The 19,407-nt window shown below is 34.9% G+C and overlaps 1 protein-coding gene across 1 annotated transcript in view; it reads right to left on the reverse strand.

The window, feature by feature from the left end:
• LOC127448069 (activin receptor type-1C-like) overlaps positions 1–19,407 on the reverse strand; it is a 63,661-nt gene that overhangs the window by 12,628 nt on the left and 31,626 nt on the right. Inside the window, exons 3-5 of the mRNA XM_051710351.1 lie at positions 14,372–14,614; positions 7,082–7,312; positions 3,178–3,345 (exon numbers count right to left, since the gene is read on the reverse strand). Coding sequence (XP_051566311.1) covers positions 3,178–3,345; positions 7,082–7,312; positions 14,372–14,614 — 642 coding nt within the window. The remainder of the gene's footprint in view (positions 1–3,177; positions 3,346–7,081; positions 7,313–14,371; positions 14,615–19,407) is intronic.

Below are 19,407 nucleotides of genomic sequence, written 5' to 3' on the forward strand. Positions count from 1 at the left end.
TCCACAGCACACAGCTATTCTGAGAGATGACCAGCTCTGGCCTTTAAGAGGATTTACTGCAGTCAACCGTGGTAAATGAGTTTCACTCTTTATGAATGAATTCAGCTGAAACTCCAGGTATTAGAGTGGGGCAAAGCCCATTCACTTAACTGTGGAAATCCCTGACCATCACACCAGAAAAATGACAATGAAAAGGGGTCTGGTCACAGTATTACCGCAAAGCAAAAAACAACAAAAAACAACTTACAATACATCACCAATATGTGAGGGATAATGTATAGTTGGCTGGACATGCAAAATTTTACATTTTTATATACAAAATAAACCTTTTTTATGGCTACCAAATAAATAAAACTGGTTGCCAAGTGTTATTTTTTCCCCCATGGAATTGGGCTACTTTGAATCTGATGCAGGTGATGATTTTTTTTTTTTTTTTTTTTTTTTACATATTGCACAAATTAGATTTTGAATGTAAACATTTTTCCAACCAACCATTTAACATTGTTTTATCATTCAAACTGACCATCATCATGATGATTAAAATTAAATCACATAATGCATATCCTGCTCTTGAGTCACTTCCATATTTATCACTATGATATGAGTACAGGTATTTGATTGTATGGTATTGTATGGCATTGTAAAGTTTGATTACAATTCAGTGATTTTACAGTTGGAATAGGACATCAGTAGAAATAAGGTAACTGGGTAGGCCTACAAATGAGGTAAAATCAGCTTTTCAAACTTTGCAAATGTTTACAGCTGCTACTTACATTATACAGCAGGCCTACTATCTCAAGTCCTTACGATATTTTATCATGTGCAGGATATATGAATTATAGATATCTATACATTTTTGCAATTTAAAATGCTAATTCTTGATATCAGCAATGGAATTACTACTTGTAAAAATGTAAATTCTTGATATAAAACATGACATCATTACTCCTGGGAATACCCACTTTTGATATAAATAAATGAAATTTCAACTAGCAAAAATCCTAATTATTGATATCTGTAACAGCATTTTCACTAGTAGAATTTCACAATGATCTGTCATTCACTCCTGTTCAAAACACAATTTCAGATTTCTAGAATGTTTCTTACTAGTTGAAATTATAAATACAAATATCAGCTATGTACTTCTTACTAGTAAAAATTATCATTTTTTTATCAACAATTTTATTGTTACTAGTTAAAATTTCCTTTCTTTTATCAACAATGCGATTACATCTAGTAAAAATGCTATTTTTATATCTGTAATTTGGTTTTCACCATCTTCAAGATTGCTTTAACTAATTTCAATTTATTTCATTTTTTAGCCATTTATCTGAAATCCATTTCCAGATATCTTAAATACCAAATCTAACATGTTGAAATACATTTACAGATATAAATAATTTGCATTTACAACATGTAATTCAATTATTGATATCAGCAATTGACATTTGTACTAGTAACAATGTACTGTAATTATATCAATTATATTTTTTACTAGTAAGAAGTACATGTTGATATTTAGTAGGAAATTAATTATAGATATCTGTAATTGCATTTTAAATAGGAGTGAATGACAGATCATTGTGAAATTCTACCAGTGAATATGCAGTTCCAAATATCAATAATTATGGCTTTTACTAGCTGAAATGTAATTTTTATAATGATAATGATGTAATTTTTTTTATCTCAAGAATTTATGTTTTTGCTAGTGCAAATGTAATGTTCTGATTTAAAGAATTTGTATTTTCGCTATTTTAACTAATAAAAACGTAATTATATAAATATATAATTCAAGTCATTTCAAGTCAAGTCATTTTTATTTGTAGCGCTTTTCACAACACACATCGTCTCAAAGCAGCTTTACAGAAAATCATGCATTAACAAAAAATGAAACTGTAATATCTGTAAAGTCTAAGAGTCATCATTGTGTAATTTTATTAAATATGATTGTAAATTGTGTATAGAAATTAAGTAATTAAATAATAATTGTATTTAGAAACCCAATGAGCAAGCTGAAGGTGACTGTGGCAAGGAACACAAAACTCCATAAGATGGAGAAAAATAACCTTGGGAGAAACCAGGCTCACTGTGGGAGCCAGTTCCCCTCTGGCTAACATCATGAATATATATATATTAGTTATTTATATGCAGTACAAGTCATGGTTTAAAATTATTAAACAAATATTTTTTATGAACTGTAAGATTAATGACTAATGTCTTTCAAGTACATCCTGGATTAATTGCAGAAGTTCACATAGATGCATTGTCCTTTGTTAGTTTGCTGATTGATAGTCGATGTATTCCATTTTAAGAGTGTAGTCCATCAATAGACCAAGGTGATGCAGGCCGAGATCAGTGAGGCATAATTCATATCTTGCACATGATTAAATGCTAAAAGGGCTTGTTATAGGCCTACATATGAATGAAAATCTGAAATTACACAGAATGGGACTCTGAAATATGTGGCATATTTGGAGTTTCGGTCATTGGAAAGTCTTTGTAATACAGACCTAGCAGCCCTGTATGAAATATTGATTTGACTGTAAATTATTTTGAAAGACAGAGAGTGTGGAGTGACATAAGAGACATTAAACTTGCACAGAAATCAACAGTAAATTATACAGTTTTGCATTAAAGAAAAATTCCAGGGGCGCAATGTAATAAACAATTCTTTTATTCTTGGTCTGTCCTTAATTGATTGTATTTTTATGTTATTATCTAATTGACCATTTTGCCATACATTTATTTGTTTATTTATTTATTTATTTATTTATCATTCTTCAATTTATTTTTGATCACTGCAAGCGTGCAGTGGTATTAGGTGTTTAGAAGTACAATAGTTAAAAAGACATAGTTAAAACTGTATGTCCCTAGTTACAGATGACAAGTTACAAAAGTAATCTTATCTGTGCTAGCTGACTTAATTTATTTGTCCAGTATGAGCTGTAAATCTTGCACCTAAATGGAACATAAATATATAAATTAACTTTTTTTTTAATTAAAAGTTGTGAAGCCCTTGACTGCTTTATGTAATAATACTAAATAAAACGCTGTGTGGAGAATTAAAGTGGCATAATATAATTTTCAGACAACTGATGAATGCCGATAAATCTGTAAATAAACAGAAAAACAAGACCGGATGCTGCATGAATGAAGTTTGATTGTATATTCCCACACCTTGAGTGCCTATGATCTCCATGTGCAGGTGTGCGATCCCGCTGGCAATGGACAGTGCCAGAACAATCATGCCCTCCACTGATACCGTGTATCTGTTCAGATAATCGAAGAGCGACCCATGCTCATGATACTCTGACACCAACCACAGCTGTGTCCACGAGCCATTATCTGAAGAGAGAGATTACAATCACTGCTCACAGAAAACACAACCTGAGGTGTGACAGTTTTATTAAAACCACAATCAAACAGTCACAGATATCTGTATGTGGTATTTGTGGCTCAGGACTCTGGTTTAGGATCCACAACAAATAAGGATTTCCAAGATGATTGGAAGGAAAAATCTTGTAGAAATCCAGTTTAAAACACGTGTGTACATTGTATTCATGTTAGTGTTATAATTTTTTATTTTTTTTTTAAACTTCATACCATTTTCAACTCTAAAAATGTCACGTGGTGTCTCTATTATGAAAAAGTCATTTTCCCAGCACCTTAAGTGTACACATAAACGTTTGGAAACTATTTTTTAAAGGAATAGTTCACTTAAAAATGACAATTCTCTCATCATTTACTCACCCTCATGCCATCCCAGATATGTATGACTTTCTTTCCTCTGCTGAACACAAATTTGAAGATTTTTGGAAGAATATCTCAGCTCTGTAGATCCATACAATACAAATTAATGATGATCAAAATTTTGAAGCTTCAAAAAGCACATAAAGGCAGCATAAAAGTAATCTATATGACTCCAGTAGTTAAATCCACCTTTGACCAGCCCTGTCCATTAGGTGGCAATATGCACAAAGAATGCAAATAGCCAAAAAAAAAAAAAAAAAAAAAAAAAAGAAGAAGATTGTGATTGTGGAGATTTATAGTACAAAGGACTTAAATATTGATCTGTTTCTCACCCACACCCATCATATCACTTCTGAAGACATGGATTACTTTTATGCTGACTTTTATGTGCTTTTTGGACATTAAACGTTTTGATCACCAATCACTTGCATTGTATGGATCTACAGAGCTGAAATATTCTTCTAAAAATCTTCATTTGTGTTCAGCAGAAGAAAGAAAGTCATCCACATCTGGGATGACATGAGGGTGAGTAAATGACGAGATAATTTTTGGTTGACCTAAAGGTAAAAGAAAAATCCCACAAATATCATAGGTTATTCCATTTAAAAACAAACAAACATTGCTATGCTCAAATTATCGTTTACTTTTTATAAAAATTGACGTTACTGAGATTTACTGACCTTGATACAGTCATGATGTTTTTTAGTTTTTTTTTATCACATGACAACAAATGGTTTCTACAAGTTGGCTATACCACAATGACTTTGATATGGCGGACAAAAGTGTACATAGGCGGAGGGTGAAAGAACCGCAGAGGAAGGCAATATTTGACATTATCATAAGCGGTCTGACAATATCATGAATCAATGATTTGAAACATTTTGGAAGTTAAGATAAAATCCAGTGGAGGGAGTATGCTTCACAAGTTCGAGGAGTGTGTCTGATGAATTTATTTTGTCAAAAGTAATCTTGGTGCTCGCTCGTTTTGAGTTTCATTGGGATGCTTGAGTTTGATTGATCAGTTTAAATGTGAATGAGTGTATAATTAAAAAAGGAATGTTACAAACTTGAATTAACTCTTTTTCAATGCGACCATAATCTAATAAATGCGTTCAATAATTATCCTAATTCATTTAATATTTGTTTTAAAAATGTAAAATAACTTTAGAAATGAAGACATTCTCATTGCACATGCACGCAGCGATCCGTTGCAGCCACTCAAGCAATGAAAAATTAAAAACGGCCGCAGCCACTGATCTAGAGTCAGCCTTTCACTTCTCACCAGTAATTATGGTTTGAATTTGAGGTATGGAAACTGATCCTAGACCAGCAGTTACGAGCAGCATTATCCTAGAGTGGTAATTGGAATTTCTTATCAATAGGCTACCTATAATCATTAATACTGGGAAGAGAAATCGGCTCTGGATTTTACATAGAAACAGGCCCAAAAGTTGCTATCCTTTTCTGTATATAGCGGCCCCTTCGGCTTATCACGACACCATTTTGCGGCCCTCTTCAGCCAGTCCCGTTCGGCATAACGTGGTGGCCCGTTTCAGCTTATTGCCACCATTCGGCATAACGTTGCCATCCCGTTTCACGGCCGGCCCACCAGGAAAAGTCCTGGTTCTTCCGATGGCCAGCCCAGCCCTGCCCGTGGCCACACACACTCTGCCTATGTGTCATGTGTATTTTGTTGAGTCATGTCTTTTATTTTGAAATGTTTAGTTCCTGTTTCCCTTGTCATGTGATTTCTGTTTTCCCTCCATGTTCATGTGTCATGTTTTCATTGGTTTATTGTTTAATTAGCTTGTTATCAGTTCTGTTTGTTCATTGGTTTATGTTCTCCCATGTCTTGTATTTAAGCCCTCATGTTTGCATTGTCTAGTTGTCAAGTATTGAATGTGTATGTTAATAGTCAAGTCATGTTAATAGTCAAGTCATGTTAATAGTCAAGTCATGTTATAGTCAAGTTCATGTTTATGGGTTATGTTTCACGTTTGTAGTCAGGGTTACTGGTTATCACGTTTGTAAATAAACTGCACTTGGGTTCTTCATCTTCACGTCTTCGTCATTGCCAGTGCCAGCACACGTTACACTATGAAAGTATTTTCAAATGTAGCTTTGACTAGGGACGCACGATATACAGTAACATTGGACGATATTTTATTGGCCGATAACTGGGAAAATCTAAATATTATTATCGTGCCAATAATGGAATTACTGGCAATGTTTTTGCAGATAAATTGTTACGGCTTATTTATTTATTTATTTTTTACTTTATTTGTATTTGCAACAATGACAATATATAAACAACACAAATAGTTTGTGTAATACAACATATTAGATAATATAAAATATTAGATATCATAAAGATAAAATTAAAATAAAGGGCAATTACATAAATTTGAAAAGCTTCAAATGTTTTACAGATTTTACAAGTCTAGGGTTCTGTATTCTCAAACTTAAAAGGGTATCAATATAAACCTTGAGATCAGTGTTGCAGAATGTAGTGTATACTACATTTTTTGAGTGATTCATATCACTTGATTCTTAAAAATCTTTTTTGAGTTTTATGTATATAGAATTTTGCTAAAATAATTAACAGATTAAGGACAACATTCTTGTTCTCTGAAGTAAATGAGTTTTCTAAACAAAGTAAAACATCACATGGTTTAAGTATATAGTTTTGTTAAATTTTTTAGTCATATCTATTTTGAAATCAATCCAAAACAAAACTAAGCAGGGGCAATAAAAAAAAGAAAAAAGAAAAGATGTTCTATGTCTTCAATTGTGTATTTTCTTTTTGCTAGTCAGCTGACACAGTCATGTAATTTTACAGACACATCAATGATGAAAAGAATTACAATTATATTCATCTTTTCTTTGAGACAGCACAAAAAAGAAAGAATAGATGACTGAAACTTAGAAACTTGTACTTATACAATTTCATAATTACGGTCAGGGAGCATGATTTATTTTGTTGATTATTTTTAGCATGTTATTTTTTATATAATTAATCACACAGAATTAATGTGTTAAATCAACAGCCCTGTTTAAAATAAAATAAAAAAATTAAGCTTGCATTGATTTGGTAACCCAAAGGATTAGACTTTAGAATAACAACACAAACAAGCTTATTTAACTTACAAATCTCCTTAAATGAAGTCCTACAGAAATGCACATAACCCATACATAATAAAAAGATTAACGTGAATTATATGCAACTGGAATTATTGATTATATTGAGCTTATTTAGCTGAACTGCATAAAAGCAAGACAAAGAAACAATATGCATTGTGATTCAAACACTGAAATCCCTGTGATGTGATACCTTTGTTATCTGCGGCGATGAACCCAAGAATATTCTCGTGCCGTAACATGATGGTCTGATAAATCTCCGCCTCACGGAACCAGGAGCGTTCGTCTCGTGAGGAGAAGATCTTCACAGCGACGTCCTCCCCCCTCCATTTGCCCTTCCACACCTCCCCGAAGCGCCCCTTTCCGATGCTCTCCTGCAGCACGATAGTCCGAGCAATCGTTCTCTGGACCAACAGTGGCAATCCTGAGAAAATACCCCATCACAATGTCAGCTATAGAAACAACAGCAGAAATGTTGCACATTTACTCACCCTCATGTCGTAAAAAAAAATCATATTGCACAAAAGACACCAAAAAATACTAAGAATATCCCCATGCACTTTCATTATGAAGAAGAGCAGCCAGACATGCTAAACATATACTTTTGTGTCATGCTGAAGAAAGAAAGCCATATGGATTTGAAACAAAATGAGGGCAAGTAAATGATTTGATTTTTATTTTATTTTTTTCATCCCTTGAGGTGTTTGCTATTTCAGAATAACATATTGTTAATAGGGTAACACTTTACATGAACAATCCCTTTGTTAAGGGTTTATTTAAAAGGGTTCATTAATAATTCATTTACAAATGCATTATAAATCATTGCCATGCAGTTATAATAACATGAATAAAAATGACTACTTTCCCGCAATACTTGCCAAATTGTGAGTTTTCTTAATTACATGTTATGAATGCTTAATAACACACTTATTCATTCATTAATTAATAATTTATGTCTCAATACAGCAAAAACAGACCCCTTAACCTCTGATGGGTTTTACAGTACCACTTGAACACCCATTTACATTAACTGCATGTTTAAAAGGTGAATTGTAAAGTAATCTTGAAAACCAATACAATGTTTGTTCTATTGAACCAGGAAGACAGAGGGAGCTGTGGGCAAGATATGACCCATATATTGAGTGTAGAAGAAGAACATTTATTACATCAGAGATCACATGACAGGTGTTCGTCATCCCTTACTTTAGTAGGATTAAAAACTCTGTGTAAATCTCAATAATAACGTTTAGTCGTATGAAATATGTTGCGAATATACTGTATACACGATTATGAAAATACATGATTTGTCTATATTTTCCAAGCAATCACTGGCATTTTTATAGGGTTGATGTCGGTATACTAGAAGAATTCTGTCACTGAACCTGCATTTTGTTATAGGGTGCATATTCTATAAATATTTTGATTTCGGCTTCATTCTATGAATGGAATCCATGAGATCAATAAATGAAGCTGTTATAAACACTCAAAGATAATTGAAACTAAGATATATGCAGTATGTTATGTTTAATTTGTACTGTTTACATGCTGCTGTCATGGAGCTAAGCTAATGCTAGCATGCTAACCTTCGCCATAGTAGGCACAAACAAGGTTTAATAAAACTCTTGAGTTTTAAAGTGATCATAATCAGATTTGGAATATAATATCATCAGACTTCTGGCTTGAGCTACACTGGGTCTCTAGTTGCTTTTAAGGCCAGTGTAATTTATATTTTCATAAAAAATATTTATGAAAATAATTTTCAGATCATTTCCTATGAATTTCAGCTTTTATAACTGTTTTTCTTTATGACTTTAATAAATTCTAACATTTATTTTTATTTATTCAGTAGGTTTATTTGACAGGGACAGTGAATTTCATCTGTAGTCCCTGGGCATGAAAAGTACATTACAAATAGCATTATTAAAACATTAGTCATTAGACAACAAACAAAAATATAACACCCAAAGCAAAAATGCATTACAAATAACAATAATAAATAACATTACATGTTTAAATACATGAGCTACTAAATTAAAGGGTGCTCAAAATTATGATAATTACCGGTTTACAAGTTATCCAATGTTCGCAAGTTTGGCTTGTCTTTAACCATATTTTTTTAGATGTAATTAAATTGTGCAAGAGTGGGACATTGTCTTATGTTAGCTGGTAACATATTCCAATTATTGACAGCTCTTATAGAAAAAGCTGAATGACCAAAGTCTGTGGCTCTGTATTGCACTTCACAATCTTCTCTTAAAGAGGCTCTAGTTTGTTTTGTGTTTTCTAAGTGCAATGACACAAATTCTTTCAAGGGTGGTGGAGCAAGGTTGTTAATCATTTTGTACATTAGACAACAAATGTTAAAATTAACAAAATTATCGAAATTATACTTTTTAATTATGTGAGGATGATATGTATTTGGTTTTTTATCAAATATGTTTTTTCCTGCTTGTGACCACAATGTGATACAGTAAGAGAAATGAGAAAAAATAATCTAATGTAAAAATACTTTAGTAGCATATATTGAAAGTTGATTCCGTATAAATGTAAAATTTCTAATGTTAAATGTAACTGCGCAAACTACTTTTTAATGCTTTTCAAATGTCAAATGTGAGTGTAAAATAATTCCAAGATATTTAAAATCTGGCACAATTTGTAATTATTTGAAATTGTTTTCAGAACGTTTAACGTAAGGCAGCAATGTGTAAGCCAATCAAAGATTTTAGTCATTGCAGATGATAACTTGAATGCTACCTGTTCACTTGTTTTGGCTTGTACATAAATCACAGTATCGTCTGCATACATTTGAATATGTACATTCGGACAGGCATCTGTCAAGTACAAACTGAAAAGTAGGGGCCCAAGTATAGACCCCTGAGGGACATCAGTTAATCAACTTGTTAAGGAGGATATATATGTTTCAACCCGAGTGCACTATTTTCTCATAGTCAAATACGATTCAGTCCATTTTATTGTATCAACTGACAGGTTGAAAAGTGATAGTTTAGATAAAAGTATATTATGGTTCAGCATGTCAAATGCCTTACATAGATCAAGGAACACGGCACCTACAACTCCACCCCTGTCTAATTTTGACGTTACTTGCTCAATAAAATAACAAACCACAGTTTCCGTTGAACGATGTTTGCAAAACCTGAATTGCATGGGAAACACTGAGTTGTTTTGTGTATTAAGAAAATTCGTAAGTTCCTCTGTTACTGCCTTTTCTGCTATCTTGGAAACTACTGATAGGATTGAAATAGGCCTAGAGTTGACAGCATTGATTGGTTTACTGTCCTTGAAAACTGGGGTAATTACCCCAGTTTTCCAGCATTTTGAAAATATACATTGTCTGATCGAGAGATTTACAAGATGGGTGATAGGAGCTAAAAATATATCTTTATTGTTTTTCAAAAAACTACAGTCTAAGCCATCAATATCTTTGGCATTAGAGTTTTTAAAGGATCTTAAGATGTTATAAATTGTATGCTCAGTAACTGTTGCAGTGTTGCCAACTTAGCGACTTTGTCACTAGATTTAGCGACTTTTCAGACCTCTTCATCGACTTTTACGACAAATCTAGCGACTTTTTGGACAAACCTTATCTACCTTCCGTAGAAGAAAGTAGCCAGTACTGCCCCGCGAGTGCATGGTCTGGCTTTCCTGCCCGGACTCGGAGGCACACCTCTCTCTGCGTCTACTCTGTTCAGTGAGACTGACAGAGAGAGAGGTGAGCAGGCGAGAAGACGGAGCAGCACAATCAGTTGACCGCACGGCAGCAGACATAGACGTGAATGAACTGCGCATGTGCAAACAGCATTGTCAAGGACCAATCACGAATCTGTATTGTTTTTTTGTTTTTTTTGTAAACATGCACATAGTGGTTTGTTATGGCTGAGCGCTGTGTGAGAGAAAAGATAAGTTTCTGTCGCTTCTATCTTTCTCTCTGAGTGATTGATAGATATAGGGAATTAATAGGGTATTACAGTATGTACGGTAAGCACAGAGAAGCAAACACATGTAAAGGGCGGACACTATGCAAAATTCAAATATGACGCGATGACATCACGAATATGCTAATTAGCGTATGACGTCATCTAGCGACATTTAGCGACTTTTCGAGCAGGCTTTAGCTACTTTCCTTTGAAACTAGTTGGCAACACTGGACTGTTGTTAAGTGAAATACAGGATGTGCCAGGTTGGGGAGAGTAATTTGTTTAATTCTCATTCCAAAGTTATCAGACAAGCTTTGAACTGAGTCAGTGAAATAGTTATTAAATATGTCTGCAATTTCATCTGACTTATCAGTTATTCTTCCTAGAAAATCTAATTCTAGGCGTTTATTACCTAATGTAAAATCTTTCTTTGGCAATTGATTAATGGTTTGCCATAATATTTTACTATTACCTTTAGCTTCATTTATAATATAAAAAAAAAATGTGTGCATTGGCTTACCTTAAAGACTTAACTACCTTATTTTGTAGGTTATTAAAAAAAAACGATGGTCCTGTTGTAATCCAGATTTTAAAGCTGATTTTAAAGCAAAATCTCGCTTTTTCATAAGTCTCCATATCTCAACATATGGGCAACAAACTTACAAGTGTCTTATGTCAAAACAGACCACAATTACGACTGTAATACAAAGAGGTGATGAACTACAGCCATTACTATTGAGTATGCCCAATTCAGGCCTGAGTTCAGAAAATGGGGCGATGTGAACAGGTAAATTGAGATTAAAATGTGGAATTGTGTCATTTTTCTACAGTCTGCTTTGTGTTTAATTTCATTACTGTAATGTCTTGACTCAATTGTTTTGTCACTTTTCTTTGTCTCGTTGATCTCAAAACTAGTCCTAGTTACCTAAAGTCCAAAACCACTTTTCAGGTCTTCATGTTCATTCACAGGATATATCTTATAAAGCCTGATGACCATTAATGAACGTTACATTTATATAGCACTTTTCTGACATTACACTCAAAGCGCTTTGCATGGTGAACAGGGGACTCAGTGTGCAGCATCCACCTTGATGATGCGATGGCAGCCATATTGCGCCAGTACACTCTACACACCAGCTGTTGGTGGAGAGGAGAGAGTGGAGTGATACAGCCAATTTATGAATGGGGATTATTAGGAGGCCATGATTGATAAGGGCTAATGGGGGAATTTGGCCAGGACACTCTTTACGAGAAGTGCACTTAGCTTTCCCAAGGAGGTCTCCCATCCAGGTACTGACCAGGCTCAACCCTGCTTAGCTTCAGTGGGTAATCAGGTGAAAGCTGCAGGGTGAAATGGTTGCTGGCATTTTGTGCCAGTTTGGCCATTAAACCATACTGAACTTAATGTACAGGTTTCTAACGATGGTAACTCATTAATACATGCTTCATGTGTGTCCACTGTACATTAATGTACAATATCTAGGTTGCTGATATTCAGTAGGTGTTATTAAGCATTTATAACATGTGAGGTAAAATGGCTCACTATTTAGACGGTGGGTCCTTGATGAATAAGTTTGTCCAAGGAGATAAAAATGAGAAATACATGAGAATAAATGTGAGTAGTACGCAACTTAATCAGTAATTTTAAAAACGTTTTCAAACATATTTTTCATGATTTTTATTTTTTTATTTTTTACAAATATCATGAATTTTTTAATAGGGTAGTTCCCCAAAAATTAAAATTCTCTCATAATTTACTCACCCTCATGCCATCCCAGATGTGTATGACTTCCTTTCTTCTGCTGAACACAAATGAAGATTTTTAGAAGAATATTTTGGCTCCTGTAGGTCCATACATTGCAAGTGAATGGTGACCAGAACTTGGTAGCTCCAAAAATCACATAAAGGAAACATAAAAGTAATCCATATGACTACAGGGGTTAAATCCAAGTCTTCCAAAGCGACCCAGTTAGTTTTGGGTGAGAACAGACCACAAAGTAACACATTTTTCATTGTACATCTTGCCACTGCAGTGTCTAGGCACCATCATGATTTCAAGCTTGATTGTAAAGAAAGTCATACACATCCGGGATGGCATGAGGTAAAGTGAAGTAAATGATGAGAGAATTTTCTTTTTTGGGTGAACTTTCCCTTTAAGTCAAAAATATCAAGAAGTTACACTAATTGACGTGAACAAAGTGTGCCTTTTCATAAAAATGTCAAAATATTCAATTTTATGAGATGACAAATGAATCATTTCTTTCAAACTTCACAGACCGTTATAAGAGTCTAAATGGGTCCTCTCTATTTTTAGGGGTATTTTTGTCATATAACAACAGAATAGCTACCTACATACAGTATGTTGGTTTACCATATGACTTTGATTTGGTAGACATTTTTTTTTTTTTTTCATATATTTATTATATTTTAAAACAAAATTGCTTCACTGCTTATCTTTGAGCAATGCTAGTAAAAGATTATTCTGCACTAATCTTGACAACATACATTTTTGTTGTTGTTCAGAATAACAGCTTTTAATTAGTTTTTTTATGGTCTCCAGACAGTTACACCCCATGACATTTTTTACTTAATCCCCAGAGAAATTATCAAATGACCCTGAACTCAGACACTCACACACAAATTAGATTTACATCATTGAACCAGGTATTGCATTAAAGTCACTCTTTTTATGCATGTTGTTATAACCACATATTAATGATTTAAAATGCATTTGTAAATTAATTATTAGTCAATAATAAATCCCTTTTTAAACCCTTAATATAATTAAAGTGTTACCAAAATAGCATTTTGATGAATGATAAAAATATTAAGGTAGAGGCTATTTACACATGGTGGCAGATACTATTTTCTCCCCTAAATAAATGCTAACATTCAGTATAAGGGCATCAGTATAAGGGCATCACTGTAGCGTATTTATTGTGGTTATTGAGAGAACCATAGACACCCTACACCCACCCCTACCCCTAAACCTTACCCTAATCTTCCCTTACAAAAAATAACCATTGTTTTACTACAGTAACCATAGCACCACCATGGTATTTTGTAGTTTAATCACTGTAACGACAAAATTAACTGTGGTTACTATATTAACACTATATTACTGTAGTAACACCATAGTTAAAACGATAGGTTCCTTCCTTAAAAAAAAAAAAAAAACATGGTTACCACAATATTACTATTGTCAAAACATGGTTAAATTTAACCAGCTCAAGTAGTATTAAAGGAAATATTAATAGTGAAGACAGAAAAAAGGATGGGAAAAATTGGGACAACCCGAGTCGTCAGCACGGAAAAATCACATCCATAAAGCACATCGCCCCTTGCCACTGCAGCGAAACTTGGGGTTCAGTTTGTCTTCATTTTCTTTATTTCCACTAAACTATTGGAGTACAATTAACCATGCTGTGTGGAAGATGCTAATTAATCATAGTGAAAATAGTCACTCTGTAACATAATGGCATATAACATGTGGAAACAACATGATTTATGTTCATATTGTTGTTGTAATGAGAAGAGTTGGCACTCACCTGATCCTGAGCCAGAGGTGCTCATGTCATAGATGAGTTCTTTCAGGCATTTTTCAGCTGACACTAGAGTCTGGTCATCCAGCACTTCTTCTGGATCCTGTTTCTGAGCTTTTATGTGTGTGCAGCGCAGGTTCTGAATCGCACACACTCCCAGAACCACACACACACAGAGCAGGCACGACGGCACGAGAATCACTGCTGCCAACTCCAGCTGAGTCCAACCAGAGCCCTCTGATGACCGCCCTACACACACAAACACAAACACATTATTATATAAAGACATTATTCATGTAAAACAAACACATAAAAAGATCTTGATGAAAGTTCTTTAACCTCGTAATAAGGCTTCGCTATATTCAACGCATAATTTAAGTGAATCAAAACCAACTGAATACAATTCATTTAAAGGTTAAACTTCTGCCGCACCGCGTCACATGACACAACAACATGTTGTCAATATCCATGAAGCGCTTCTATGGGCGCAGAGCCAACACAAGTGCCTCTGGTAAGAAACCTCTAAGTTTTTTTTATTGAAATCTGTGTTTATTTGGTTGTAAAGACTAGTGTCTCTAGTTTAGTTTGATATGCCGCTTTAAAAAATGCATTAATTTTTTGCGCGTCAGCGCTCTAATAAACATGATGTCCACATACATGGACCTTATTCCCTCAAAAGTTTAAAAAACATGTTAGTTATTTTGAATAACTCTCATCATTGACACGTCTATGGGTCATTTCGCTTCATTTTAATATACATTTTGTTATATTGTATTTTGTTATCATTGTAAAATATGGTTCTATTCAGTAACATTAGTAAATGCATTCCTATATTTACTGTGCATTTTTAGAATCAATGGGTTCATCCAAAAGCTGAAAAATGTTGCTTTCAAAGTGTTTATATGGAGATATAATGAAAATAAGGTGCTTTTCGAACGGTTCTGAGACAAGTGCAGACAGACAGCACACTGGAGGTTAAGTCATTCACTAAATAAGGAGCAAGGGAGCATCCTATAACTTTGTTTGTTGCTAAGTGCATTCACTCCTAAAATCCAACCAAAAGTTTAGTTTCAGGCTGCAGATGATGTTTGGACCACTCAACATGTTTGACAGAGATGGGGCAATGTTAATCTGTACATAGATTCAGAATTTATAATGCTAAATTCTACTTTATCATGGATGGCAGTGACTGAATGATGCTGGCCATTGCTTTGAATAAGAATAATTTATTGAGCTTCATAGAAAATCAGCTGTAATGCCTGTAATGTCTCAAAAACATGAACAACTCTCCTGGAAACATATTGGAGTGGAGTGGTGGTGGTGTAGAGGGCTAAAGCACAGAACTGATAAGCAGAAGGTTGCCGGTTCAATCATCACAGCCACCACCATTGTGTCCTTGAGCAAGGCACTTAACTCCAGGTTGCTCCATGGGGATTGTCCCTGTAATAAGTGCACTGTAAGTTGCTTTGGATAAAAGCATCTGCCAAATGCATAAATGTATTGCCACTTATTTATTGGGACTTATTAAAAGGCGTGCCCCCCTTTTTTCAAATAGCCAGTAGGCTTTACGTTGCAGCCATGAATTTTATTTGCTCCACTTTCACTTCATTCTTCTTCTTAAGTTTTTTTGGCGATTCACATTCTTAGTGCATATCACCACCTACTAGAGTACTTTTGGTTTGTTTTACAGAAAGAATTAGACAGAAAAATTAAATGTGTATATCTGTTAAAAGTAATTTTATACATTATAGGAGTACACTAGCATGTTTATGGCTTCAAAGCTAATAGACATGGACTAAAAGTCACAAAACTTTAATTGTGGCTACATTTTTACATGGTTTGCTGCGATTTCGAGGTGAAATGTCCACTGTGTGGTGCTAACAGTGAGTTAAATGTTCTCCCAAACAGATGAGGTTTTTAAGGTCAACATTCTATCGAGTTTTCTAAACCTATCTGAAAGTGTCATAAAAGCAATGTGAGATAAAAAACACAATTGCTGAAGCAATTGACTTTCGGTTCACGTGTCGACTCGCGTGCCCTTCAGGACTCGTGTCTGGTCCTTTCCATCGCAACGTGCAACTTGAACGCAATTGAATAAGCTTGTAAATGCCGTTGACTATGTTACGCAAACATTAAAATGGATGAAGATTGTGGAAGCGGTAAGGGTTCTCACCTGAGATGAATTGATGTTAATTGCTTGTTTCCTTGTTCACAGTGAGAGACAGGGGAAATAAAAGGGCCAGTCCTCAGAGTGTGAGAGGGAGAGAGCCCAGCTGTGAAGCTGTTTGTGTGTTGGCCGCTGCCGTTGAATTGAAGCTGCACCGTTACACTTGAGGGAACGTGTTTTATTTTGTGTATCAGTAAAAGTGACATTCCTGAGTTGGAATCGCCGTCTCCCACTTCCTCATTTCATTGAACCCGTTACAAAGATATTACACTTAAGTCATATAACAAAAAAAAAAAAACAACAACAACAACAAAAAACAGCTGTATTTACAATAAAACATCCAAAGAACCATCACGTCTACACACCAATACAAGTGTAGGCCATGCCTGGACTGAAGAGATCTCTTGAAATATTAAACAACCCTCTCAGGGGCTCAAATGTGCAGGCCTGACCATATCAGCACTTATTTCTCAATTTAAATAGTATATAAATAAAATTGGTTTCAACTGCTTTACCGGCCCACCAGGAAAAGTCCCGGTGCTCCTTATAACCAGTCCATCACTGGCCACTGTGAACCCCAATGATCACGTTCTCATCAGGCCAGTGTAAGTGTCAGTGGCTCAGAAAAACAGAGTTACACAGCTGATTGTGTAACAGAGTAGATCTCAACTCATGCCAGTGAACTACAACATAAACCTCTAAACATCTGCAGATCACCACAGAATCTGTACAAATCATCTACAATACTCTCAACATGTATTACTGAAGTATGACTCTGAAACTATTCACTTAAGCATATCCATTGCAGGATGATGTATTATTTTCCTCAATGATAAGGATCAGGGGTGACTTTTAATTGCTGTCCTTGAGGCAGAGAGTGGGCGAATAGGAAAAAAAAAAAAAAAAAATCCCAGGAGTTTGTTTGGAACAACAAGGTCTGACTCTGTACAGTTTACTGCATTCAATCTACAAGACTGAGACTTTTAGCCCAAAGAGATGTTTTTACCTTAAATGAAAGTGTGGACTACAAAATTTTTTATTGCCATTAACACTGTTTCTAAACTCAAACCAGATTATCGGTTCATTAATATTTTCCCCCTGTCCCTCACACAATGCTATCTTATGACATCAAAACACTTTTACTACAGTTCATGACTTGTAAGGCGATACATTTTAACACTTGCATTACATAATCAACTACATTTACAAGCCATTTCAAGTGTGATCAAATTGCGCAGTTTTTCAACTGATAGAGCGTTGCACTTGTGATGCAAAGGACTAAAGTACGAGTCCTGAAGTACGTGTCGAGTCGACACGTGAGCCGAAAGCGCCATAGAAGCACCACACAAGGACGTGGTTGCTTCAGAAATTGCGTTTTCCACCTCGCATTTGCTTTTATGACAAGGTTTAGGTTTAATGTTTAGGGTAGGGAGGTCAGTTTTGTTGATTTCAACGTCGAAAATCTTTGGGAGAATATTTAACTCGCTTTTAGTGCCACACAGTGGACATTTTACAATGGAACTGCCGTGATACGTCATGAACCATGTAATAACATTTTGAAAAAATGACCACAGTCACGTAATTTTCTTGAGATCAGGCTGGTTAGTGATTTGAACAACCCCCTAATATTGAGTATTACACTTCTGCATGTAACTTGTCCATAGAAAAACTGTCCTACAGACATGAATGATGCCTCAAATCATGCAGCTTGTTGTGGAGAAGTGTGCTGCTACTTTTCTAAGTGATCAGACTTAATTTGTACCTGCCTGGAGATAAAACAGGTGAAATATCCCACAGACTTACATTGTACAAGGGATCTGAGCCACATACAGACCAGAACTTAACATTCACAAAAATAATTTTGTATTGATATAAAGATCTATATTTGTGAAATGTTAAGTGCACTATGTACCATAAGCAGCTGGAGCATTTGTATGTGCTTGAATCTAGTCTTTGAAAAAGTAAGTTCTGGTGCATCCTTTGCCTAGTGGGCCCTGAGCTGACAACATCTGTACAGGGTCACAAGTGTCAACAGCCAAAGTTGAGGATTTCAAATTAAATGTTCCCTTTTGCCTCCTTTGTCTGCAACAACAGACTGTAAGTCAGAGCACTTGGGACACCAGAGGGCTATAAGCCAATGCGGGACACTTTATAAAATATGTGCAGTGATAAGCGGTAAGCACAGAGCCCTGCTGTAAGCACATATTTCTAAAAGGTGTGTTTAATAGATGCACATGAGACTGTTAAAAAAAAAAAAAAAAAGACAAACTATTAAAGAATTTAGGGATTCATAATCATAACATTGGTCCTTAATGGAGTTTGCTAGGGCAAGCATCACTATTACTATTAATCATACTAAAGGAAAGGGATTTCAACTTCACTAAAAATCTTGTTGTTTATACTGCTATAAATGTACAATGACCAGCTATAAAATGGAAATAAAGCTATTGAGTGTCTGCTGCTTTTCTGTGGAATTACCTGTGGGGAGTGTTGCAGATAACTGAGTTAAGTTTAAAATAAGATCCATCAGATAATGCACTGTCTGGCTGCCTTTGTTTTTTTTTTGTTTTTTTTTAAGTAGTCGTTCTTATCAACAGAACTGAATAAACAACCATTATTAAATGTGTTTCAGTCTCTTATATTCAGTCTCTTTTAAGGTCTCATGCAGGCCCTTCCTGCTTCAGAAACATGCCGGGTTGCAGTAACCACATTATAATGTCATGTTCAGAACTGGGCCTTCATTTCATAACGCTTGACCAACAGCTTAATGAACTCCAGCACATTTTCACAACAATAAGACAGGCCATCAGCCAAGACTGAGAGAACTGCAATACAGATAGAGGAGACCAGGGTTAGCTGTCAGACTTTTAATTAG

This window comes from Myxocyprinus asiaticus, chromosome 11 (assembly GCF_019703515.2).
Source record: "Myxocyprinus asiaticus isolate MX2 ecotype Aquarium Trade chromosome 11, UBuf_Myxa_2, whole genome shotgun sequence".
Classification (NCBI taxonomy): Eukaryota; Metazoa; Chordata; class Actinopteri; order Cypriniformes; family Catostomidae; genus Myxocyprinus; species Myxocyprinus asiaticus.